This window comes from Oncorhynchus masou, chromosome 27, assembly GCF_036934945.1.
Source record: "Oncorhynchus masou masou isolate Uvic2021 chromosome 27, UVic_Omas_1.1, whole genome shotgun sequence".
Lineage (NCBI taxonomy): Eukaryota > Metazoa > Chordata > Actinopteri > Salmoniformes > Salmonidae > Oncorhynchus > Oncorhynchus masou.
The window spans coordinates 7,599,297-7,626,270 of record NC_088238.1 but is presented as its reverse complement, the minus strand read 5'-3'; the positions used below and the strand labels follow the sequence as shown (position 1 = coordinate 7,626,270).

Sequence of the window (26,974 nt, the reverse complement as noted above, 5' to 3'; positions counted from 1 at the left end):
TACAGGTTTTATAGTTGGGTCTCTACAGCCTACAGGTTTTATAGTTGGGTCTCTACAGCCTACAGGTTTTATAGTTGGGTCTCTACAGCCTACAGGTTTTATAGTTGGGTCTCTACAGCCTACAGGTTTTATAGTTGGGTCTCTCCAGCCTACAGGTTTTATAGTTGGGTCTCTACAACCTACAGGTTTTATAGTTGGGTCTCTACAGCCTACAGGTTTTATAGTTGGGTCTCTCCAGCCTACAGGTTTTATAGTTGGGTCTCTACAACCTACAGGTTTTATAGTTGGGTCTCTACAGCCTACAGGTTTTATAGTTGGGTCTCTACAGCCTATAGGTTTTATAGTTGGGTCTCTACAGCCTACAGGTTTTAAAGTTGGGTCTCTACAGCCTACAGGTTTTATAGTTGGGTCTCTACAGCCTACAGGTTTTATAGTTGGGTCTCTCCAGCCTACAGGTTTTATAGTTGGGTCTCTACAGCCTACAGGTTTTATAGTTGGGTCTCTCCAGCCTACAGGTTTTATAGTTGGGTCTCTACAGCCTACAGGTTTTATAGTTGGGTCTCTACAGCCTACAGGTTTTATAGTTGGGTCTCTACAGCCTACAGGTTTTATAGTTGGGTCTCTACAGCCTACAGGTTTTATAGTTGGGTCTCTCCAGCCTACAGGTTTTATAGTTGGGTCTCTCCAGCCTACATGTTTTATAGTTGGGTCTCTCCAGCCTACAGGTTTTATAGTTGGGTCTCTACAGCCTACAGGTTTTATAGTTGGGTCTCTACAGCCTACAGGTTTTATAGTTGGGTCTCTCCAGCCTACAGGTTTTATAGTTGGGTCTCTACAGCCTACAGGTTTTATAGTTGGGACTCTACAGCCTACAGGTTTTATAGTTGGGTCTCTACAGCCTACAGGTTTTATAGTTGGGTCTCTCCAGCCTACAGGTTTTATAGTTGGGTCTCTCCAGCCGACACGTTTTGTCAGTTGATCACTACAGTAACTGTGGTTCCTTTTTAAGTTGTATTTTTTTTTTAAGTCACTAACCAGGTTTCCATCCCACCTTTTTATGCCAGTAAATGATATGTCGGATAATTGAAAGAAAATAACAACGGGCTCGATGGGAACAGAATATTTGATGGTAAACTTTCTAAATGTCAACAAAACAAAACACGCTAGATAAGATATTTTTGTGTCGGTAAATTTATTTATGTGTGAAATGGAGGTGGAAACAGCTTTATGTACAAATATTAATATATAATAATTAATAAATATTAATATATAATAATCACTAAATATGAATGTGTCATAATTAATAAATATTAATATATAATAAGTAACAAATATTAGTATATAATAATTAATACATATTAATATATACAAATTAATAAATCTTAATATATAATAACTAATAAATATAAATATATCATAATTAATAAATATTGATATATAATAATTAATAAATATGAATATACAATAATTAATAAATATGAATATATAATACTTAATAAATATTAATATACTGACCCTCCTAACGAAGTTAACTTGTCCCACTACGACTCAGGAAACCGTGCAGTTTATTGGGCTACAGATTTAAATAAGTGATGATGAACTTCCCAGGGGGTGAAAGTGCAGTGATGAGCTTGATGCTCCTTTCCAATGAATATCCAGGGTCTCATTCTGGTGACATGATGATCGGTGCTTGGTGGCCATGTATCTGTCTACCTGCACTGTGTCTGCCTGCCTGCACTGTGTCTGCCTACCTGCACTGTATCTGTCTACCTGCACTGTGTCTGCCTACCTGCACTGTGTCTGCCTACCTGCACTGTGTCTGCCTACCTGCACTGTGTCTGCCTACCTGCACTGTGCCTGCCTACCTGCACTGTCTGCCTGCCTGCACTGTGTCTGCCTACCTGCACTGTATCTGTCTACCTGCACTGTGTCTGCCTACCTGCACTGTGTCTGCCTACCTGCACTGTGTCTGCCTACCTGCACTGTGTCTGCCTACCTGCACTGTGTCTGCCTACCTGCACTGTGTCTGCCTACCTGCACTGTGTCTGCCTACCTGCACTGTGCCTGCCTACCTGCACTGTCTGCCTACCTGCACTGTGCCTGCCTACCTGCACTGTGTCTGCCTACCTGCACTGCATCTGCCTACCTGCACTGTATCTGCCTCAGATTACGATAGGAGAGCTGTTAATAACTGGGCTGCTGGTCTAGAATCAGATTACGATAGGAGAGCTGTTAATAACTGGGCTGCAGGTCTAGAATCAGATTTAGATAGGAGTGCTGTTAATAACTGGGCTGCAGGTCTGGAATCAGATTTAGATAGGAGAGCTGTTAATAACTGGGCTGCTGGTCTAGAATCAGATTACGATAGGAGAGCTGTTAATAACTGGGCTGCAGGTCTAGAATCAGATTACGATAGGAGAGCTGTTAATAACTGGGCTGCAGGTCTGGAATCAGATTTAGATAGGAGAGCTGTTAATAACTGGGCTGCTGGTCTAGAATCAGATTTAGATAGGAGAGCTGTTAATAACTGGGCTGCAGGTCTAGAATCAGATTTAGATAGGAAAGCTGTTAATAACTGGGCTGCAGGTCTAGAATCAGATTTAGATAGGAAAGCTGTTAATAACGGGCCTGCAGGTCTAGAATCAGATTAAGATATGCAAAATATATTGAATCTATTTTGAATTCAGGCTGTAACACAAAATGTGGAATAAATCAAGGGATGTGAATCATTTCTGAAGGCACTGCTATATCTGACTGAAACCTGTCTAATCTCCAAACACCCAGAGTGAGTGGGAGTATACCACAGAATGAAATAGAACATCTAGGCATCTCTATGGAGTATACCACAGAATGAAATAGAACATCTAGGCATCTCTATGGAGTATACCACAGAATGAAATAGAACATCTAGGCATCTCTATGGAGTATACCACAGAATGAAATAGAACATCTAGGCATCTCTATGGAGTATACCACAGCATGAAATAGAACATCTAGGCATCTCTATGGAGTATACCACAGAATGAAGTAGAACATCTAGGCATCTCTATGAGTATACCACAGAATGAAATAGAACATATAGGTCCTATTACTTCACTGTCTCTCTGTAGGAAAGGTTTAAAGACAGGCTATAGAAATGACATGATTGATTGATTGATTGACAGATGTATCCCACCTCTCTGCAGGACTGTCTGGATCCAAATAGCCGATGAGCGGGGGTGAGGACAGGGTCTCTGTGGCAAACACACCCCCCTGTAGCTGGATGCCAAACCCCATGATGGAGTCACTGACCAGGATCACCTCAGTCGTCTCAGTGTGAACAACCTGACCTGCTAGACCCAGGGTACTGCTAGCCAGAGACACTGTGGAGAGAGACAGAGAGAGAGAGAGAGCTAGACCCAGGGTACTGCTAGCCAGAGACACTGTGAGAGAGAGAGAGAGAGAGAGCTAGACCCAGGGTACTGCTAGCCAGAGACACTGTGGAGAGAGACAGAGAGAGAGCTAGACCCAGGGTACTGCTAGCCAGAGACACTGTGGAGACAGACAGACAGACAGACAGACAGACAGACAGACAGACAGACAGACAGACAGACAGACAGACAGACAGACAGACAGACAGAGAGAGAGATATTAGATATACAGTAAGTCCTCAGTGTGAACAACCTGACCTGCTAGACCCAGGGTACTGCTAGCCAGAGACACTGTGGAGAGAGAGAGAGAGAGAGAGAGCTAGACCCAGGGTACTGCTAGCCAGAGACACTGTGGAGAGAGAGAGAGAGAGAGAGAGAGAGAGAGAGAGAGAGAGAGAGAGAGAGAGAGAGATATTAGATATACAGTAAGTCCTCAGTGTGAACAACCTGACCTGCTAGACCCAGGGTACTGCTAGCCAGAGACACTGTGGAGAGAGACAGACAGACAGACAGACAGACAGACAGACAGACAGACAGACAGACAGAGAGAGAGAGAGAGAGAGACAGAGAGGGAGAGAGAGAGAGAGATATTAGATATACAGTAAGTCCTCAGTGGACAACCTAATATGAACTTGGCAGTAGACACACACACACCATCCAGACTGACAGTGACTTTTCCATTCCAATTAGACCAGGCATATGGAGTAGGAGTGGAGGTACACCAAGCAGAAAATTAGTCCTGCCATGATGAGGCTTGACATTCAGCACTGACTCTCACACACACACACACACACACACACACACACACACACACACACACACACACACACACACACACACACGGTAGTGTCGAAGCGTTGCATTGACTAACGCACATTACATCTCCATGAATCTCAGCGCTACAGCGAATAAGACTCCTCACTGGATCTCCTAATAAATACCTTCCGATCCACCAGACGAAGCTATGTTCCCTCTCACTCTGGAGGGTCAGACACGTCCGTACACAACCACAACGAGGAGCTGCTGATACATACACTCTTAGAGAAAAAGGCTTCTTCGGCTGTCCCCATAGGATAAACCTCTTTTGGTTCTACATGGACCTCAAAAGGGTTCTACCTGGAACACAAAAGGGTTCTACCTGGAACTCAAAAGGGTTCTACCTGGAACTCAAAAGGGTTCTACCTGGAACTCAAAAGGGTTCTACCTGGAACACAAAAGGGTTCTACCTGGAACTCAAAAGGGTTCTACCTGGAACTCAAAAGGGTTCTACCTGGAACACAAAAGGGTTCTACCTGGAACTCAAAAGGGTTCTACCTGGAACTCAAAGCGTTCTACCTGGAACTCAAAAGGGTTCTACCTGGAATTCAAAAGGGTTCTACCTGGAACTCAAAAGGGTTCTACCTGGAACTCAAACGGGTTCTACCTGGAACTCAAAAGGGTTCTACCTGGAACTCAAAAGGGTTATTTTTACACCTGTTTACTAAGAGTGTATCTAATGTTAGTGGAGGAGGGACATTAACACCCACATCTTGCTGATGCGTCTGACACAACATGGGTTTAGTCAGTGAACTACAGATCAGATGACAGTGACCAATAGGATTCAGACATGCTCAGTTATTGACCAATAGGACCTAGCCCCTCTCTGAACCGACCAATAGGACTCAACACCTGAACACAAAAAGATTAAGGCAAAGTGTCGAGGTGTCTTATCTCTAAAACTACCTACAGAGAGATATCATGACCACACCAGACTACCTACAGAGATATCATGACCACACCAGACTACCTACAGAGAGATATCATGACCACACCAGACTACCTACAGAGAGATATCATGACCACACCAGACTACCTACAGAGAGATATCATGACCACACCAGACTACCTACAGAGAGATACCATGACCACACCAGACTACCTACAGAGAGATATCATGACCACACCAGACTACCTACAGAGAGATATCATGACCACACCAGACTACCTACAGAGAGATATCATGACCACACCAGACTACCTACAGAGAGATATCATGACCACACCAGACTACCTACAGAGAGATATCATGACCACACCAGACTACCTACAGAGAGATATCATGACCACACCAGACTACCTACAGAGAGATATCATGACCTCACCAGACTACCTACAGAGAGATATCATGACCACACCAGACTACCTACAGAGAGATATCATGACCACACCAGACTACCTACAGAGAGATATCATGACCACACCAGACTACCTACAGAGAGATATCATGACCACACCAGACTACCTACAGAGAGATATCATGAACACACCAGACTACCTACAGAGAGATATCATGACCACACCAGACTACCTACAGAGAGATATCATGACCACACCAGACTACCTACGGAGAGATATCATGACCACACCAGACTACCTACAGAGAGATATCATGACCACACCAGACTACCTACAGAGAGATATCATGACCACACCAGACTACCTACCGAGAGATATCATGACCACACCAGACTACCTACAGAGAGATATCATGACCACACCAGACTACCTACCGAGAGATATCATGACCACACCAGACTACCTACAGAGAGATATCATGACCACACCAGACTACCTACAGAGAGATATCATGACCTCACCAGACTTCCTACAGAGAGATATCATGACCACACCAGACTACCTACAGAGAGATATCATGACCTCACCAGACTACCTACAGAGAGATATCATGACCACACCAGACTACCTAGAGAGATATCATGACCACACCAGACTACCCAAAGAGAGATATCATGACCACACCAGATAAGAGGTTATAAAGATATTCATAAAATGCGTGGTTCGAGCCCTGAATGCCGATTGGCTGACAGCTGTGGTATATCAGACCGCGTTGCGTCGGGCATAAGAACAGCCCTTAGCCGAGGTGTATTGGGCATAAGAACAGCCCTTAGCCGAGGTATATTGGCCATAAGAACAGCCCTTAGCCGAGGTGTATTGGGCATAAGAACAGCCCTTAGCCGAGGTATATTGGGCATAAGAACAGCCCTTAGCCGAGGTATATTGGGCATAAGAACAGCCCTTAGCCGAGGTATATTGGGCATAAGAACAGCCCTTAGCCGAGGTATATTGGCCATAAGAACAGCCCTTAGCCGAGGTATATTGGGCATAAGAACAGCCCTTAGCCGAGGTATATTGGGCATAAGAACAGCCCTTAGCCGAGGTATATTGGCCATAAGAACAGCCCTTAGCCGAGGTGTATTGGCCATAAGAACAGCCCTTAGCCGAGGTATATTGGCCATAAGAACAGCCCTTAGCCGAGGTATATTGGCCATAAGAACAGCCCTTAGCCGAGGTATATTGGCCATAAGGACAGCCCTTAGCCGAGGTGTATTGGGCATAAGAACAGCCCTTAGCCGAGGTATATTGGGCATAAGGACAGCCCTTAGCCGAGGTATATTGGGCATAAGAACAGCCCTTAGCCGAGGTGTATTGGGCATAAGAACAGTCCTTAGCCGAGGTGTATTGGGCATAAGAACAGCCCTTAGCCGAGGTATATTGGGCATAAGAACAGCCCTTAGCCGAGGTGTATTGGGCATAAGAACAGTCCTTAGCCGAGGTGTATTGGGCATAAGAACAGCCCTTTGCCGAGGTGTATTGGGCATAAGAACAGCCCTTAGCCGAGGTGTATTGGGCATAAGAACAGTCCTTAGCCGAGGTGTATTGGACATAAGAACAGCCCTTAGCCGAGGTGTATTGGGCATAAGAACAGCCCTTAGCCGAGGTGTATTGGACATAAGAACAGCCCTTAGCCGAGGTATATTGGGCATAAGAACAGCCCTTAGCCGAGGTGTATTGGGCATAAGAACAGCCCTTAGCCGAGGTGTATTGGGCATAAGAACAGCCCTTAGCCGAGGTATATTGGACATAAGAACAGCCCTTAGCCGAGATATATTGGGCATAAGAACAGCCCTTAGCCGAGGTGTATTGGGCATAAGAACAGCCCTTAGCCGAGGTGTATTGGGCATAAGAACAGCCCTTAGCCGAGGTGTATTGGGCAGAAGAACAGCCCTTAGCCGAGGTGTATTGGACATAAGAACAGCCCTTAGCCGAGGTGTATTGGGCATAAGAACAGCCCTTAGCCGAGGTGTATTGGGCATAAGAACAGCCCTTAGCCGAGGTGTATTGGGCATAAAAACAGCCCTTAGCCGAGGTGTATTGGGCATAAGAACAGCCCTTAGCCGAGGTGTATTGGGCATAAGAACAGCCCTTAGCCGAGGTGTATTGGGCATAAGAACAGCCCTTAGCCGAGGTGTATTGGGCATAAGAACAGCCCTTAGCCGAGGTGTATTGGGCATAAGAACAGCCCTTAGCCGAGGTGTATTGGGCATAAGAACAGCCCTTAGCCGAGGTGTATTGGGCATAAGAACAGCCCTTAGCCGAGGTGTATTGGGCATAAGAACAGCCCTTAGCCGAGGTGTATTGGGCATAAGAACAGCCCTTAGCCGAGGTGTATTGGGCATAAGAACAGCCCTTAGCCGAGGTGTATTGGGCATAAGAACAGCCCTTAGCCGAGGTGTATTGGGCATAAGAACAGCCCTTAGCCGAGGTGTATTGGGCATAAGAACAGCCCTTAGCCGAGGTGTATTGGCCATAAGAACAGCCCTTAGCCGAGGTGTATTGGGCATAAGAACAGCCCTTAGCCGAGGTGTATTGGCCATAAGAACAGCCCTTAGCCGAGGTGTATTGGGCATAAGAACAGCCCTTAGCCGAGGTGTATTGGCCATAAGAACAGCCCTTAGCCGAGGTGTATTGGGCATAAGAACAGCCCTTAGCCGAGGTGTATTGGCCATAAGAACAGCCCTTAGCCGAGGTGTATTGGGCATAAGAACAGCCCTTAGCCGAGGTGTATTGGCCATAAGAACAGCCCTTAGCCGAGGTATATTGGCCATAAGAACAGCCCTTAGCCGAGGTGTATTGGGCATAAGAACAGCCCTTAGCCGAGGTGTATTGGGCATAAGAACAGCCCTTAGGTGAGGTGTATTGGCCATAAGAACAGCCCTTAGCCGAGGTGTATTGGCCATAAGAACAGCCCTTAGCCGAGGTGTATTGGGCATAAGAACAGCCCTTAGCCGAGGTGTATTGGGCATAAGAACAGCCCTTAGCCGAGGTGTATTGGGCATAAGAACAGCCCTTAGCCGAGGTGTATTGGGCATAAGAACAGCCCTTAGCCGAGGTGTATTGGGCATAAGAACAGCCCTTAGCCGAGGTGTATTGGGCATAAGAACAGCCCTTAGCCGAGGTGTATTGGGCATAAGAACAGCCCTTAGCCGAGGTATATTGGGCATAAGAACAGCCCTTAGCCGAGGTGTATTGGGCATAAGAACAGCCCTTAGCCGAGGTGTATTGGGCATAAGAACAGCCCTTAGCCGAGGTGTATTGGGCATAAGAACAGCCCTTAGCCGAGGTATATTGGGCATAAGAACAGCCCTTAGCCGAGGTGTATTGGCCATAAGAACAGCCCTTAGCCGAGGTGTATTGGGCATAAGAACAGCCCTTAGCCGAGGTGTATTGGGCATAAGAACAGCCCTTAGCCGAGGTGTATTGGCCATAAGAACAGCCCTTAGCCGAGGTGTATTGGCCATAAGAACAGCCCTTAGCCGAGGTGTATTGGCCACAAGAACAGCCCTTAGCCGAGGTGTATTGGCCACAAGAACAGCCCTTAGCCGAGGTGTATTGGGCATAAGAACAGCCCTTAGCCGAGGTGTAGTGGGCATAAGAACAGCCCTTAGCCGAGGTGTATTGGGCATAAGAACAGCCCTTAGCCGAGGTGTATTGGGCATAAGAACAGCCCTTAGCCGAGGTGTATTGGCCATAAGAACAGCCCTTAGCCGAGGTGTATTGGCCATAAGAACAGCCCTTAGCCGAGGTGTATTGGCCATAAGAACAGCCCTTAGCCGAGGTGTATTGGGCATAAGAACAGCCCTTAGCCGAGGTGTATTGGGCATAAGAACAGCCCTTAGCCGAGGTGTATTGGACATAAGAACAGCCCTTAGCCGAGGTGTATTGGCCATAAGAACAGCCCTTAGCCGAGGTGTATTGGCCATAAGAACAGCCCTTAGCCGAGGTATATTGGGCATAAGAACAGCCCTTAGCCGAGGTATATTGGGCATAAGAACAGCCCTTAGCCGAGGTGTATTGGCCATAAGAACAGCCCTTAGCCGAGGTGTATTGGGCATAAGAACAGCCCTTAGCCGAGGTGTATTGGCCATAAGAACAGCCCTTAGCCGAGGTGTATTGGCCATAAGAACAGCCCTTAGCCGAGGTGTATTGGGCATAAGAACAGCCCTTAGCCGAGGTGTATTGGGCATAAGAACAGCCCTTAGCCGAGGTGTATTGGGCATAAGAACAGCCCTTAGCCGAGGTGTATTGGGCATAAGAACAGCCCTTAGCCGAGGTGTATTGGGCATAAGAACAGCCCTTAGCCGAGGTGTATTGGGCATAAGAACAGCCCTTAGCCGAGGTGTATTGGGCATAAGAACAGCCCTTAGCCGAGGTGTATTGGGCATAAGAACAGCCCTTAGCCGAGGTGTATTGGGCATAAGAACAGCCCTTAGCCGAGGTGTATTGGGCATAAGAACAGCCCTTAGCCGAGGTGTATTGGGCATAAGAACAGCCCTTAGCCGAGGTGTATTGGCCATAAGAACAGCCCTTAGCCGAGGTGTATTGGGCATAAGAACAGCCCTTAGCCGAGGTGTATTGGGCATAAGAACAGCCCTTAGCCGAGGTGTATTGGCCATAAGAACAGCCCTTAGCCGAGGTGTATTGGGCATAAGAACAGCCCTTAGCCGAGGTGTATTGGCCATAAGAACAGCCCTTAGCCGAGGTGTATTGGGCATAAGAACAGCCCTTAGCCAAGGTGTATTGGCCATAAACCCCAGAGGTGCCTTATTGCTAAAAATAACATCTTATCTTTGATTAATTTCAGCTCTGTGTCCCCTCAATAACAAAGACTCAGTCCCAGATGGCACCCTATTCCCTATATAGTACACTACTTTAGACCAGAACCCTATTCCCTATATAGTACACTACTTTAGACCAGAGCCCTATTCCCTAAATAGTGCACTACTTTAGACCAGAGCCCTATTCCCTATATAGTGCACTACTTTAGACCAGAGCCCTATTCCCTAAATAGTGCACTACTTTAGACCAGAGCCCTATTCCCTATATAGTACACTACTTTAGACCAGGACCCTATTCCCTATATAGTGCACTACTTTAGACCAGAGCCCTATTCCCTATATAGTGCACTAATTTAAACCAGAGCCCTATTCCCTATATTGTGCACTACTGTTGACCAGGGCCCTATTCCCTACATAGAGTGACCATGCTCCCACCAGTCTCTGCTGGTCTACCAGGAGTGACCATGCTCCCACCAGTCTCTGCTGGTCTACCAGGAGTGACCATGCTCCCACCAGGCTCTGCTGGTCTACCAGGAGTGACCATGCTCCCACCAGGCTCTGCTGGTCTACCAGGAGTGACCATGCTCCCACCAGGCTCTGCTGGTCTACCAGGAGTGACCATGCTCCCACCAGGCTCTGCTGGTCTACCAGGAGTGACCATGCTCCCACCAGGCTCTGCTGGTCTACCAGGAGTGACCATGCTCCCACCAGGCTCTGCTGGTCTACCAGGAGTGACCACGCTCCCACCAGTCTCTGCTGGTCTACCAGGAGTGACCACGCTCCCACCAGTCTCTGCTGGTCTACCAGGAGTGACCACGCTCCCACCAGGCTCTGCTGGTCTACCAGGAGTGACCACGCTCCCACCAGTCTCTGTTGGTCTACCAGGAGTGACCATGCTCCCACCAGTCTCTGCTGGTCTACCAGGAGTGACCATGCTCCCACCAGTCTCTGCTGGTCTACCAGGAGTGACCATGCTCCCACCAGGCTCTGCTGGTCTACCAGGAGTGACCATGCTCCCACCAGGCTCTGCTGGTCTACCAGGAGTGACCATGCTCCCACCAGTCTCTGCTGGTCTACCAGGAGTGACCATGCTCCCACTAGTCTCTGCTGGTCTACCAGGAGTGACCATGCTCCCACCAGGCTCTGCTGGTCTACCAGGAGTGACCATGCTATTTCCATAAAGTGTCATTATTGAGACGGTAATACGTTCTGCCGTAGGGAAGAATCCTATTAAATGTCAATATGAATATAAACATTAAAGGACACGATTGGCTCTGAAGGTCCTTGGCATCACGGTCCTTGGCGTCATGGCAACCCTACACGGTTAGCCCGCCTTGACGACGAGGCTGAGTCGGCGTGAGCCCCGGGCGAATTTACAAACTTCAAAGAGTCTCTTTCTTTTGTTAAATCCTTCCCTTTTTTGTCCATTTCCTAATCCTGTTTTATTTAGATGAAGGGGTTTCTCGTCAACTCCCCTGCTGCTCTGATAGCGAGGGATTATTTCTCCTCGTGGTGCTATCGGGGGGAGACAGCCCACCTCCTCGTGGTGCTATAGCGGGGGAGACAGCCCACCTCCTCATGGTGCTATAGCGGGGGAGACGGCCCACCTCCTCGTGGTGCTATCCGGGGGAGACAGCCCACCTCCTCATGGTGCTATAGCGGGGGAGACGGCCCACCTCCTCGTGGTGCTATCTGGGGGAGACAGCCCACCTCCTCGTGGTGCTATCTGGGGGAGACAGCCCACCTCCTCATGGTGCTATCTGGGGGAGACAGCCCACCTCCTCGTGGTGCTATCTGGGGGAGACAGCCCACCTCCTCATGGTGCTATCTGGGGGAGACAGCCCACCTCCTCGTGGTGCTATCTGGGGGAGACAGCCCACCTCCTCGTGGTGCTATAGCGGGGGAGACGGCCCACCTCCTCGTGGTGCTATCAGGGGGAGATGGCCCACCTCCTCGTGGTGCTATCTGGGGGAGACGGCCCACCTCCTCATGGTGCTATCCAGGGGAGACAGCCCACCTCCTCTCGGTGCTATCCGGGGGAGACGGCCCACCTCCTCGTGGTGCTATCTGGAGGAGACGGCCCACCTCCTCGTGGTGCTATCCAGGGGAGACGGCCCACCTCCTCATGGTGCTATCCAGGGGAGACAGCCCACCTCCTCTCGGTGCTATCCGGGGGAGACAGCCCACCTCCTCTCGGTGCTATCCGGGGGAGACGGCCCACCTCCTCGTGGTGCTATCCAGGGGAGACGGCCCACCTCCTCATGGTGCTATCCAGGGGAGACAGCCCACCTCCTCTCGGTGCTATCCGGGGGAGACGGCCCACCTCCTCGTGGTGCTATCAGGGGGAGACGGCCCACCTCCTCGTGGTGCTATCAGGGGGAGACAGCCCACCTCCTCGTGGTGCTATAGCGGGGGAGACAGCCCACCTCCTCATGGTGCTATCCGGGGGAGACGGCCCACCTCCTCGTGGTGCTATCAGGGGGAGACAGCCCACCTCCTCATGGTGCTATCCGGGGGAGACAGCCCACCTCCTCGTGGTGCTATCCAGGGGAGACAGCCCACCTCCTCGTGGTGCTATCCGGGGGAGACAGCCCAGCTCCTTGTGGTGCTATCCGGGGGAGACAGCCCACCTCCTCGTGGTGCTATCCGGGGGAGACAGCCCACCTCCTCATGGTGCTATCCAGGGGAGACGGCCCAACTCCTCGTGGTGCTATCCGGGGGAGACGTCCCACCTCCTCGTGGTGCTATCCGGGGGAGACGGCCCACCTCCTCGTGGTGCTATCCGGAGGAGACGGCCCACCTCCTCGTGGTGCTATCTGGAGGAGACGGCCCACCTCCTCGTGGTGCTATCTGGAGGAGACAGCCCTCCTCCTCGTGGTGCTATCTGGAGGAGACAGCCCACCTCCTCATGGTGCTATCTGGGGAGACGGCCCACCTCCTCGTGGTGCTATCTGGAGGAGACGGCCCACCTCCTCGTGGTGCTATCTGGAGGAGACGGCCCACCTCCTCGTGGTGCTATCTGGAGGAGACAGCCCTCCTCCTCGTGGTGCTATCTGGAGGAGACAGCCCACCTCCTCATGGTGCTATCTGGGGAGACGGCCCACCTCCTCGTGGTGCTATCTGGAGGAGACAGCCCACCTCCTCATGGTGCTATCCAGGGGGAGACGGCCCACCACCTCGTGGTGCTATCCAGGGGGAGACGGCCCACCACCTCATGGTGCTATCCAGGGGAGACGGCCCACCTCCTCTCGGTGCTATCCGGGGGAGACGGCCCACCTCCTCGTGGTGCTATCAGGGGGAGACGGCCCACCTCCTCGTGGTGCTATCAGGGGGAGACAGCCCACCTCCTCGTGGTGCTATAGCGGGGGAGACAGCCCACCTCCTCATGGTGCTATCCGGGGGAGACGGCCCACCTCCTCGTGGTGCTATCAGGGGGAGACAGCCCACCTCCTCATGGTGCTATCCGGGGGAGACAGCCCACCTCCTCGTGGTGCTATCCAGGGGAGACAGCCCACCTCCTCGTGGTGCTATCCGGGGGAGACAGCCCAGCTCCTTGTGGTGCTATCCGGGGGAGACAGCCCACCTCCTCGTGGTGCTATCCGGGGAGACAGCCCACCTCCTCATGGTGCTATCCAGGGAGACGGCCCAACTCCTCGTGGTGCTATCCGGGGGAGACGTCCCACCTCCTCGTGGTGCTATCCGGGGGAGACGGCCCACCTCCTCGTGGTGCTATCCGGAGGAGACGGCCCACCTCCTCGTGGTGCTATCTGGAGGAGACGGCCCACCTCCTCGTGGTGCTATCTGGAGGAGACAGCCCTCCTCCTCGTGGTGCTATCTGGAGGAGACAGCCCACCTCCTCATGGTGCTATCTGGGGGAGACGGCCCACCTCCTCGTGGTGCTATCTGGAGGAGACGGCCCACCTCCTCGTGGTGCTATCTGGAGGAGACGGCCCACCTCCTCGTGGTGCTATCTGGAGGAGACAGCCCTCCTCCTCGTGGTGCTATCTGGAGGAGACAGCCCACCTCCTCATGGTGCTATCTGGGGGAGACGGCCCACCTCCTCGTGGTGCTATCTGGAGGAGACAGCCCACCTCCTCATGGTGCTATCCAGGGGGAGACGGCCCACCACCTCGTGGTGCTATCCAGGGGGAGACGGCCCACCACCTCATGGTGCTATCCAGGGGAGACGGCCCACCTCCTCTCGGTGCTATCCGGGGGAGACGGCCCACCACCTCATGGTGCTATCCAGGGGGAGACGGCCCACCACCTCATGGTGCTATCCAGGGGGAGACGGCCCACCACCTCATGGTGCTATCCAGGGGGAGACGGCCCACCACCTCATGGTGCTATCCGTGGGAGACGGCCCACCTCCTCGTGGTGCTATCTGGAGGAGACAGCCCACCTCCTCGTGGTGCTATCTGGGGGAGACAGCCCACCTCCTCGTGGTGCTATCTGGAGGAGACAGCCCACCTCCTCATGGTGCTATCCAGGGGGAGACGGCCCACCACCTCGTGGTGCTATCCAGGGGGAGACGGCCCACCACCTCATGGTGCTATCCAGGGGAGACGGCCCACCTCCTCGTGGTGCTATCAGGGGGAGACAGCCCACCTCCTCATGGTGCTATCCGGGGGAGACAGCCCACCTCCTCATGGTGCTATCCAGGGGAGACAGCCCACCTCCTCGTGGTGCTATCCAGGGGAGACAGCCCACCTCCTCGTGGTGCTATCCGGGGGAGACAGCCCACCTCCTCGTGGTGCTATCCGGGGGAGACAGCCCACCTCCTCGTGGTGCTATCCGGGGGAGACAGCCCACCTCCTCGTGGTACTATCCAGGGGAGACGGCCCAACTCCTCGTGGTGCTATCCGGGGGAGACGTCCCACCTCCTCGTGGTGCTATCCGGGGGAGACGGCCCACCTCCTCGTGGTGCTATCCGGGGGAGACGTCCCACCTCCTCGTGGTGCTATCCGGGGGAGACGTCCCACCTCCTCGTGGTGCTATCCGGAGGAGACGGCCCACCTCCTCGTGGTGCTATCTGGAGGAGACAGCCCTCCTCCTCGTGGTGCTATCTGGAGGAGACAGCCCACCTCCTCATGGTGCTATCTGGGGGAGACGGCCCACCTCCTCGTGGTGCTTTCTGGGGGAGACAGCCCACCTCCTCGTGGTGCTATCTGGGGGAGACAGCCCAACTCCTCGTGGTGCTATCTGGAGGAGACAGCCCACCTCCTCATGGTGCTATCCAGGGGGAGACAGCCCACCTCCTCGTGGTGCTATCCAGGGGGAGACGGCCCACCACTTCGTGGTGCTATCCAGGGGAGATGGCCCACCTCCTCATGGTGCTATCCAGGGGAGAAAGCCCACCTCCTCTTGGTGCTATCTGGGGGAGACGGCCCACATCCTCGTGGTGCTATCAGGGGGAGACAGCCCACCTCCCCGTGGTGCTATCAGGGGGAGACAGCCCACCTCCTCGTGGTACTATCTGGAGGAGACAGCCCACCTCCTCGTGGTGCTATCTGGGGGAGACAGCCCACCTCCTCGTGGTGCTATCTGGGGGAGACAGCCCACCTCCTCGTGGTGCTATCTGGGGGAGACAGCCCACCTCCTCATGGTGCTATCTGGGGGAGACGGCCCACCTCCTCGTGGTGCTATCTGGGGGAGACAGCCCACCTCCTCGTGGTGCTATCTGGAGGAGACAGCCCACCTCCTCATGGTGCTATCCAGGGAGACAGCCCACCTCCTCATGGTGCTATCCAGGGGAGACGGCCCACCTCCTCGTGGTGCTATCCAGGGGAGACAGCCCACCTCCTCATGGTGCTATCCAGGGAGACAGCTCACCTCCTCATGGTGCTATCCAGGGGAGACGGCCCACCTCCTCGTGGTGCTATCTGGAGGAGACGGCCCACCTCCTCGTGGTGCTATCTGGAGGAGACAGCCCACCTCCTCGTGGTGCTATCTGGGGAGACAGCCCACCTCCTCGTGGTGCTATCTGGAGGAGACAGCCCACCTCCTCATGGTGCTATCCAGGGGAGACGGCCCACCACCTCGTGGTGCTATCCAGGGGGAGACGGCCCACCACCTCATGGTGCTATCCAGGGGAGACGGCCCACCTCCTCGTGGTGCTATCAGGGGGAGACAGCCCACCTCCTCATGGTGCTATCCGGGGGAGACAGCCCACCTCCTCATGGTGCTATCCAGGGGAGACAGCCCACCTCCTCGTGGTGCTATCCAGGGGAGACAGCCCACCTCCTCGTGGTGCTATCCGGGGAGACAGCCCACCTCCTCGTGGTGCTATCCGGGGAGACAGCCCACCTCCTCGTGGTGCTATCCGGGGAGACGGCCCACCTCCTCGTGGTGCTATCCAGGGAGACGGCCCAACTCCTCGTGGTGCTATCCGGGGGAGACGTCCCACCTCCTCGTGGTGCTATCCGGGGGAGACGGCCCACCTCCTCGTGGTGCTATCCGGGGGAGACGTCCCACCTCCTCGTGGTGCTATCCGGGGGAGACGTCCCACCTCCTCGTGGTGCTATCCGGAGGAGACGGCCCACCTCCTCGTGGTGCTATCCGGGGGAGACAGCCCTCCTCCTCGTGGTGCTATCCAGGGGAGACGGCCCAACTCCTCGTGGTGCTATCCGGGGGAGACGTCCCACCTCCTCGTGGTGCTATCCGGGGAGACGGCCCACCTCCTCGTGGTGCTATCCGGGGAGACGTCCCACCTCCTCGTGGTGCTATCCGGGGGAGACGTCCCACCTCCTCGTGGTGCTATCCGGAGGAGACGGCCCACCTCCTCGTGGTGCTATCTGGAGGAGACAGCCCTCCTCCTCGTGGTGCTATCTGGAGGAGACAGCCCACCTCCTCATGGTGCTATCTGGGGAGACGGCCCACCTCCTCGTGGTGCTTTCTGGGGGAGACAGCCCACCTCCTCGTGGTGCTATCTGGGGGAGACAGCCCACCTCCTCGTGGTGCTATCTGGAGGAGACAGCCCACCTCCTCATGGTGCTATCCAGGGGGAGACAGCCCACCTCCTCGTGGTGCTATCCAGGGGGAGACGGCCCACCACTTCGTGGTGCTATCCAGGGGAGATGGCCCACCTCCTCATGGTGCTATCCAGGGGAGAAAGCCCACCTCCTCTTGGTGCTATCTGGGGGAGACGGCCCACATCCTCGTGGTGCTATCAGGGGGAGACAGCCCACCTCCCCGTGGTGCTATCAGGGGGAGACAGCCCACCTCCTCGTGGTGCTATCTGGAGGAGACAGCCCACCTCCTCGTGGTGCTATCTGGGGGAGACAGCCCACCTCCTCGTGGTGCTATCTGGGGGAGACAGCCCACCTCCTCGTGGTGCTATCTGGGGGAGACAGCCCACCTCCTCATGGTGCTATCTGGGGGAGACGGCCCACCTCCTCGTGGTGCTATCTGGGGGAGACAGCCCACCTCCTCGTGGTGCTATCTGGAGGAGACAGCCCACCTCCTCATGGTGCTATCCAGGGGAGACAGCCCACCTCCTCATGGTGCTATCCAGGGGAGACGGCCCACCTCCTCGTGGTGCTATCCAGGGGAGACAGCCCACCTCCTCATGGTGCTATCCAGGGGAGACAGCTCACCTCCTCATGGTGCTATCCAGGGGAGACGGCCCACCTCCTCGTGGTGCTATCTGGAGGAGACGGCCCACCTCCTCGTGGTGCTATCTGGAGGAGACAGCCCACCTCCTCGTGGTGCTATCTGGGGGAGACGGCCCACCTCCTCGTGGTGCTATCTGGAGGAGACAGCCCACCTCCTCGTGGTGCTATCTGGAGGAGACAGCCCACCTCCTCGTGGTGCTATCTGGGGGAGACAGCCCACCTCCTCGTGGTGCTATCTGGGGGAGACAGCCCACCTCCTCGTGGTGCTATCTGGGGGAGACAGCCCACCTCCTCGTGGTGCTATCTGGGGGAGACAGCCCACCTCCTCATGGTGCTATCTGGGGGAGACAGCCCACCTCCTCGTGGTGCTATCTGGGGGAGACAGCCCACCTCCTCGTGGTGCTATCCGGGGGAGACGTCCCACCTCCTCGTGGTGCTATCCGGGGGAGACGGCCCACCTCCTCGTGGTGCTATCTGGAGGAGACGGCCCACCTCCTCGTGGTGCTATCTGGAGGAGACAGCCCTCCTCCTCGTGGTGCTATCTGGAGGAGACAGCCCACCTCCTCATGGTGCTATCTGGGGGAGACGGCCCACCTCCTCGTGGTGCTATCTGGGGGAGACAGCCCACCTCCTCGTGGTGCTATCTGGGGGAGACAGCCCACCTCCTCGTGGTGCTATCTGGAGGAGACAGCCCACCTCCTCATGGTCTTGCTATAATGGAGTGTCTTATGGTCTTGGATGACTCATGTGTATGGCCTTGTGAGAGAGCCAGACGGGAGGCGAAATTCCAAATGGCACCCTAATCCCTACGGAGTGCACTACTTCTGACCAGAGCCATATGTAAGGGCCCTAATCCCTACGTTTTACATTTACATTTAAGTCATTTAGCAGACGCTCTTATCCAGAGCGACTTACAAATTGGACTACGTAGTGCACTACTTCTGACCAGAGCCGTATGTATGGACCCTCGTCCCTACGTAGTGCACTACTTCTGACGAGAACCTTATGGACCCTAGTCCCTACGTCGTTCACTACTTCTGACCAGAACCTTATGGGCCCTAATCCCTACTTAGTGCACTACTGTGAATATGGTGCAGTTAGGGATGTAGCCCACTGCTTTCCTCCTTTAGGGGGAGTAAGAAGACACTTTCACACACACACACACACACACACACACACACACACACACACACACACACACACACACACACACACACACACACACACACACACACACACACACACACACACACACACACACACACACACACACACACACACACACACCGAGGACAACCCACCGGCTGGATCACTCTGATGTTGAATTATAGTGCATAACGCAGCATATGAACAACCCCTGCAAAATGCTAACTACTGAGGAACATATAAGGAAGAATCGTGTTAGCCTGAGTGATTGGAAATAACAGTAACGCTAGCAGACGTGCTAATGATTACAGCATCGGCTGTCATGACACCTGTGGTGTGGATGGTTTTGCTCAGTTAGTAACTGACGGCTGATGTTTTGTCGTGTTGTGTGGAGACAACAGCCAACAGAAACTGCTGCCTCCTTCTCACCTCACCTCCCGTGTCCTCCCTTCCTCCCGTTTCCTCCCCTCTTCCCCTCCTCCCGTTTCCTCCCCTCCTCCCATTTCCTCCCGTTTCTTCCCCTCCTCCCATTTCCTCCCCTCTTCCCCTCCTCCCGTTTCCTCCCCTCCTCCCGTTTCACCCCCTCCTCCCATTTCCTCCCCTCCTCACATTTCCTCCCCTCTTCCCCTCCTCCTGTTTCCTCCCCTCCTCCCGTTTCCTCCCCTCTTCCCCTCCTCCCGTTTCCTCCCCTCTTCCCCTCCTCCCGTTTCCTCCCCTCTTCCCCTCCTCCCGTTTCTTCCCCTCCGCCCATTTCCTCCCCTCTTCCCCTCCTCCCGTTTCCTCCCCTCCTCCCGTTTCCCCCCCTCCTCCCGTTTCCACCCCTCCTCACATTTCCTCCCCCTCCTCACATTTCCACCCCTCCTCCCTCTGTCGTCCCCCACAGCAGAGGAAAGGTCGCCACATTTTAAACAAAAAAGCTGTCTGGTAAATTCTGCCGCTTCCGATGGGGCCATCCATCACCGAGAAGAACAGAATCTATAAGACCTGACTGGAGAAGAACAGAATCTATAAGACCTGACTGGGGAGAAGAACAGAATCTATAAGACCTGACTGGGGAGAAGAACAGAATCTAAACGACCTGACTGGGGAGAAGAACAGAATCTAAACGACCTGACTGGGGAGAAGAACAGAATCTATAAGACCTGACTGGGGAGAAGAACAGAATCTAAACGACCTGACTGGGGAGAAGAACAGAATCTATAAGACCTGACTGGGGAGAAGAACAGAATCTATAAGACCTGACTGGGGAGAAGAACAGAATCTATAAGACCTGACTGGGGAGAAGAACAGAATCTAAACGACCTGACTGGGGAGAAGAACAGAATCTAAACGACCTGACTGGGGAGAAGAACAGAATCTATAAGACCTGACTGGGGTTTATAATATATAAGATCTGACTGGGGTTTATAATATATAAGATCTGACTGGGTTTATAATATATAAGATCTGACTGGGGTTTATAATATATAAGATCTGACTGGGGTTTATAATATATAAGATCTGACTGGGTTTATAATATATAAGATCTGACTGGGGTTTATAATATATAAGATCTGACTGGGGTTTATAATATATAAGACCTGACTGGGGTTTATAATATATAAGATCTGACTGGGTTTATAATATATAAGATCTGACTGGGGTTTATAATATATAAGACCTGACTGGGGTTTATAATATATAAGACCTGACTGGGGTTTATAATATATAAGATCTGACTGGGGTTTATAATATATAAGATCTGACTGGGGTTTATAATATATAAGATCTGACTGGGGTTTATAATATATAAGACCTGACTGGGGTTTATAATATATAAGACCTGACTGGGGTTTATAATATATAAGATCTGACTGGGGTTTATAATATATAAGATCTGACTGGGGTTTATAATATATAAGATCTGACTGGGGTTTATAATATATAAGATCTGACTGGGGTTTATAATATATAAGACCTGACTGGGGTTTATAATATATAAGATCTGACTGGGTTTATAATATATAAGATCTGACTGGGGTTTATAATATATAAGACCTGACTGGGGTTTATAATATATAAGACCTGACTGGGGTTTATAATATATAAGATCTGACTGGGGTTTATAATATATAAGACCTGACTGGGGTTTATAATATATAAGATCTGACTGGGGTTTATAATATATAAGATCTGACTGGGGTTTATAATATATAAGATCTGACTGGGGTTTATAATATATAAGATCTGACTGGGGTTTATAATATATAAGACCTGACTGGGGTTTATAATATATAAGATCTGACTGGGGTTTATAATATATAAGATCTGACTGGGGTTTATAATATATAAGATCTGACTGGGGTTTATAATATATAAGATCTGACTGGGGTTTATAATATATAAGACCTGACTGGGGTTTATAATATATAAGATCTGACTGGGGTTTATAATATATAAGATCTGACTGGGGTTTATAATATATAAGATCTGACTGGGGTTTATAATATATAAGACCTGACTGGGGTTTATAATATATAAGATCTGACTGGGGTTTATAATATATAAGATCTGACTGGGGTTTATAATATATAAGACCTGACTGGGGTTTATAATATATAAGATCTGACTGGGGTTTATAATATATAAGATCTGACTGGGGTTTATAATATATAAGACCTGACTGGGGTTTATAATATATAAGACCTGACTGGGGTTTATAATATATAAGACCTGACTGGGGTTTATAATATATAAGATCTGACTGGGGACCGAGGGGCTGTGGGGGCCGTGGGGCTTGGGGACCGAGGGGCTGTGGGGGCCGTGGGGCTTGGGGACCGAGGGGCTGTGGGGCTTGGGGACCGAGGGGCTGTGGGGGCCGTGGGGCTTGGGGACCGAGGGGCTGTGGGGGCCGTGGGGCTTGGGGACCGAGGGGCTGTGGGGGCCGTGGGGCTTGGGGACCGAGGGGCTGTGGGGGCCGTGGGGCTTGGGGACCGAGGGCCTGTGGGGGCCGTGGGACTTGGGGACCGAGGGGCTGTGGGGCCGTGGGGCTTGGGGACCGAAGGGCTGTGGGGCTTGGGGACCGAGGGGGCTGGGGGGGCCGTGGGGCTTGGGGACCGAGGGGCTGTGGGGGCCGTGGGGCTTGGGGACCGAGGGGCTGTGGGGGCCGTGGGGCTTGGGGACCGAGGGGCTGTGGGGGCCGTGGGGCTTGGGGACCGAGGGGCTGTGGGGGCCGTGGGGCTTGGGGTCGATAGTCACATAGCCCTGGAGTGCTCTGCTGATGCTTGTTCAGTTTCCTCTACGAGTTCTGTATTGCGGATGGAGTTCAGTGGGACTGATGGCCATTTGGACTCCTGGACAGTTATGAAGGACCGGGGAGGGAGATGGAGTTCAGTGGGACTGATGGCCATTTGGTCTCCTGGACAGTTATGAAGGACCGGGGAGGGAGATGGAGCTGGCAGCTTTCAGGAAGCACATCACAATGCCTTTCTAATGGCCTCATCTGGAAACTAAACCAGACGGTCAATATTTGGAGACGCAGTGTGTGATGATAGATTACAGAGCTACACAAACACAGGGGAGAGGGAGGGAGGGATAGAGAGAGAGAGGGTGAGAGAGAGATAGAAAGAGAGAGATCACTTTATATATTCACTACCTCACTTGCTTTGGCAATGTTAACACACGTTTCCCATGCCAATAAAGCCCATTGAATTGAGAGAGAGAGAGAGAGAGAGAGAGAGAGAGAGAGAGAGAGAGAGAGAGAGAGAGAGAGAGAGAGAGAGAGAGAGAGAGAGAGAGAGAGAGAGAGAGAGAGAGAGAGAGAGAGAGAGAGAGAGAGGGGGACGGACGGACGGACGGAGGTAGAGAGACGGAGGTAGAGAGACGGAGGTAGAGAGAGAGATAGGTTGATAGATAGATAGATAGATGAGACAGGGAAGGAGAGGGAACCAGGACTTAAGGAACATCTCACTGAGTGGGCTTATGGGGAGAAGGCAGGGGGATAATGTAAAGATCTCCCCTTGACTCAAGGATAATGTAGTCATCGGGACAAAGTGTGTTTCTCTGTCTCCAGTTGTCCTCCTCAGTTGCTATCTCTCTGTGTGACATCGGCTGCCTCTCTGACTGTCCCCGACCTGTACCCTTTACCTCTGGTCTGTCACTGGCTGGCTGGCTGGCTGACTAGCTGATTGGCCGGCTGACTAGCTGGCTGGCTGGCTGACTGGCTGATTGGCCGGCTGACTAGCTGACTGGCTGATTGGTCGGCTGACCGACTGGTTGACTGATTAGCTGATTGGTCGCTGACCGACTGGTTGACTGACTGACGAGCTGATTAGCCGGCTGACTGGTTGACTGATTAGCTGATTGGCCGGCTGACTGGGTGTTTGACTGACTGATTAGTTGATTGGCCGGCTGACTGACTGGTTGACTGGCTGACTGATTAGCTGATTGGCCAGCTAACTGACTGGTTGACTGGCTGACTGATTAGCTGATTGGCCGGCTGACTGGCAGTTTGACTGACTGATTAGCTGATTGGCCGGCTGACTGACTGGTTGACTGGCTGACTGATTAGCTGATTGGCCAGCTAACTGACTGGTTGACTGGCTGACTGATTAGCTGATTGGCCGGCTGACTGGCAGTTTGACTGACTGATTAGCTGATTGGCCGGCTGACTCACTGGTTGACTGGCTGACTGATTAGCTGATTGGCCAGCTAACTGACTGGTTGGCTGATTGACTTGCTGGTTGGCCGGCTGACATGGCTGATTGACTGACTAGCTGACTAGCTGATTGGCTGGATGACTGACTAACTAGTTGATTGGCCACAGTGTCAGGTCATCAGGACATGTCAAACCAGCCCCCCCCCCCCTCTCTATCTGAGAGGCTACAGAGGAGGGTAGTGTGTGATGTGGGGAGGACAGGAAGTTAGACTGTCCATCTAGAATCTCTGTTTATTCCTGTGGGCTGGTGACAGTGATGTGGGGAGGACAGGAAGTTAGACTGTCCATCTAGAATCTCTGTTTATTCCTGTGGGCTGGTGACAGTGATGTGGGGAGGACAGGAAGTTAGACTGTCCATCTAGAATCTCTGTTTATTCCTGTGGGCTGGTGACAGTGATGTGGGGAGGACATGAAGTTAGACTATCCATCTAGAATCTCTGTTTATTCCTGTGGGCTGGTGACAGTGATGTGGGGAGGACAGGAAGTTAGACTGTCCATCTAGAATCTCTGTTTATTCCTGTGGGCTGGTGACAGTGATGTGGGGAGGACAGGAAGTTAGACTGTCCATCTAGAATCTCTGTTTATTCCTGTGGGCTGGTGACAGTGATGTGGGGAGGACAGGAAGTTAGACTGTCCATCTAGAATCTCTGTTTATTCCTGTGGGCTGGTGACAGTGATGTGGGGAGGACATGAAGTTAGACTGTCCATCTAGAATCTCTGTTTATTCCTGTGGGCTGGTGACAGTGATGTGGGGAGGACAGGAAGTTAGACAGTCCATCTAGAATCTCTGTTTATTCCTGTGGGCTGGTGACAGTGATGTGGGGAGGACAGGAAGTTCGACTGTCCATCTAGAATCTCTGTTTATTCCTGTGGGCTGGTGACAGTGATGTGGGGAGGACAGGAAGTTAGACTGTCCATCTAGAATCTCTGTTTATTCCTGTGGGCTGGTGACAGTGATGTGGGGAGGACAGGAAGTTAGACTATCCATCTAGAATCTCTGTTTATTCCTGTGAGCTGGTGACAGTGATGGGACCTCTTTGGGACAAGCCACAAAGCCCTCGTTCCCTGTTCTCCCCCGTCTCCCCTTCCTCATCAGGAAGACTGTCACTCACAGCACTTTGAAACCAGTGACTCAGCAGTCTCTGTATCTCTATGGGCCTGGGGTGTGTGTGTGTGCGTGCGTGTGTGTGTGCGCGGTGTGTGTGTGTGTGTGTGTGTGTGTGTGTGTGTGTGTGTGTGTGTGTGTGTGTGTGTGTGTGTGTGTGTGTGTGTCTGCATTGGAACATGGCTGTTACTGGCACTTTCGCCGGGGCGAAGGTTCAGGTTGCCATAACAACGAGAGTGATTGACGTCCCCTTGCCGATGCAACGAGCAGCGAGCTGAGACCATCGAGCTGAGCCCAGGTCCCTGGAGTGGTCGTAGGTCGCAGAGCAGAGGGCAGCAAGACATGACAGAGCTGGTTACAGCCAGTTCAGCTGCTACAGGGATGTGACTACGACTGTGACAGAATCCCTGGTCTGTGAGGACCAACCAACCGCTGTAGACAGAATCCCTGGTCTGTGAGGACCAACCAACCGCTGTAGACAGAATCCCTGGTCTGTGAGGACCAACCAACCGCTGTAGACAGAATCCCTGGTCCGTGAGGACCAACCAACCGCTGTAGACAGAATCCCTGGTATGTGAGGACCAACCAACCGCTGTAGACAGAATCCCTGGTCCGTGAGGACCAACCAACCGCTGTAGACAGAATCCCTGGTCCGTGAGGACCAACCAACCGCTGTAGACAGAATCCCTGGTCTGTGAGGACCAACCAACCGCTGTAGACATAATCCCTGGTCCGTGAGGACCAACCAACCGCTGTAGACAGAATCCCTGGTCTGTGAGGACCAACCAACCGCTGTAGACAGAATCCCTGGTCCGTGAGGACCAACCAACCGCTGTAGACAGAATCCCTGGTCCGTGAGGACCAACCAACCGCTGTAGACAGAATCCCTGGTCCGTGAGGACCAACCAACCGCTGTAGACAGAATCCCTGGTCCGTGAGGACCAACCAACCGCTGTAGACAGAATCCCTGGTCCGTGAGGACCAACCAACCACTGTAGACAGAATCCCTGGTCCGTGAGGACCAACCAACCGCTGTAGACAGAATCCCTGGTCCGTGAGGACCAACCAACCGCTGTAGACAGAATCCCTGGTCCGTGAGGACCAACCAACCGCTGTAGACAGAATCCCTGGTCCGTGAGGACCAACCAACCGCTGTAGACAGAATCCCTGGTCCGTGAGGACCAACCAACCACTGTAGACAGAATCCCTGGTCCGTGAGGACCAACCAACCACTGTAGATAGAATCCCTGGACTGAGACTAGAGAAGGACAACATGAAACTAGAGAAGGACAACATGAAACTAGAGAAGGACAACATGAAACTAGAGAAGGACAACATGAGACTAGAGAAGAACAACATGAGACTAGAGAAGAACACCATGAGACTAAAGAAGAACAACATGAGACTAGAGAAGAACACCATGAGACTAGAGAAGAACAACATGAGACTAGAGAAGGACAACATGAGACTAGAGAAGAGACTAGAGAAGGACAACATGAGACGAGAGAAGAGACTAGAGAAGAACAACATGAGACTAGAGAAGGACAACATGAGACTAGAGAAGAACAACATGAGACTAGAGAAGAACACCATGAGACTAGTGAAGAACAACATGAGACTAGAGAAGGACAACATGAGACTAGAGAAGGACAACATGAGACTAGAGAAGAGAATAGAGAAGGACAACATGAGACTAGAGAAGGACAACATGAGACTAGAAGGACAACATGAGACTAGAGAAGAGACTAGAGAATAACAACATGAGACTAGAGAAGAGACTAGAGAAGAATAACACGAGACCAGAGAAGACACTAGAGAAGAACAACATGAGACTAGAGAAGAACAACATGATACTAGAGAAGGACAACATGAGACTAGAGAAGAGACTAGAGAAGAACAACATAAGACTAGAGAAGAGACTAGAGAAGGACAACATGAGACTAGAGAAGAGACTAGAGAAGAATAACACGAGACTAGAGAAGACACTAGAGAAGAACAACATGAGACTAGAGAAGAACAACATGATACTAGAGAAGGACAACATGAGA

The 26,974-nt window shown here is 52.2% G+C and overlaps 1 protein-coding gene across 1 annotated transcript in view; it reads right to left on the bottom strand.

Moving 5' to 3' along the window:
- LOC135516572 (glutamate receptor-interacting protein 1-like) overlaps positions 1-26,974 on the bottom strand; it is a 233,758-nt gene that overhangs the window by 84,766 nt on the left and 122,018 nt on the right. The window contains 1 exon segment of the mRNA XM_064940922.1: positions 3,176-3,362. Coding sequence (XP_064796994.1) covers positions 3,176-3,362 — 187 coding nt within the window.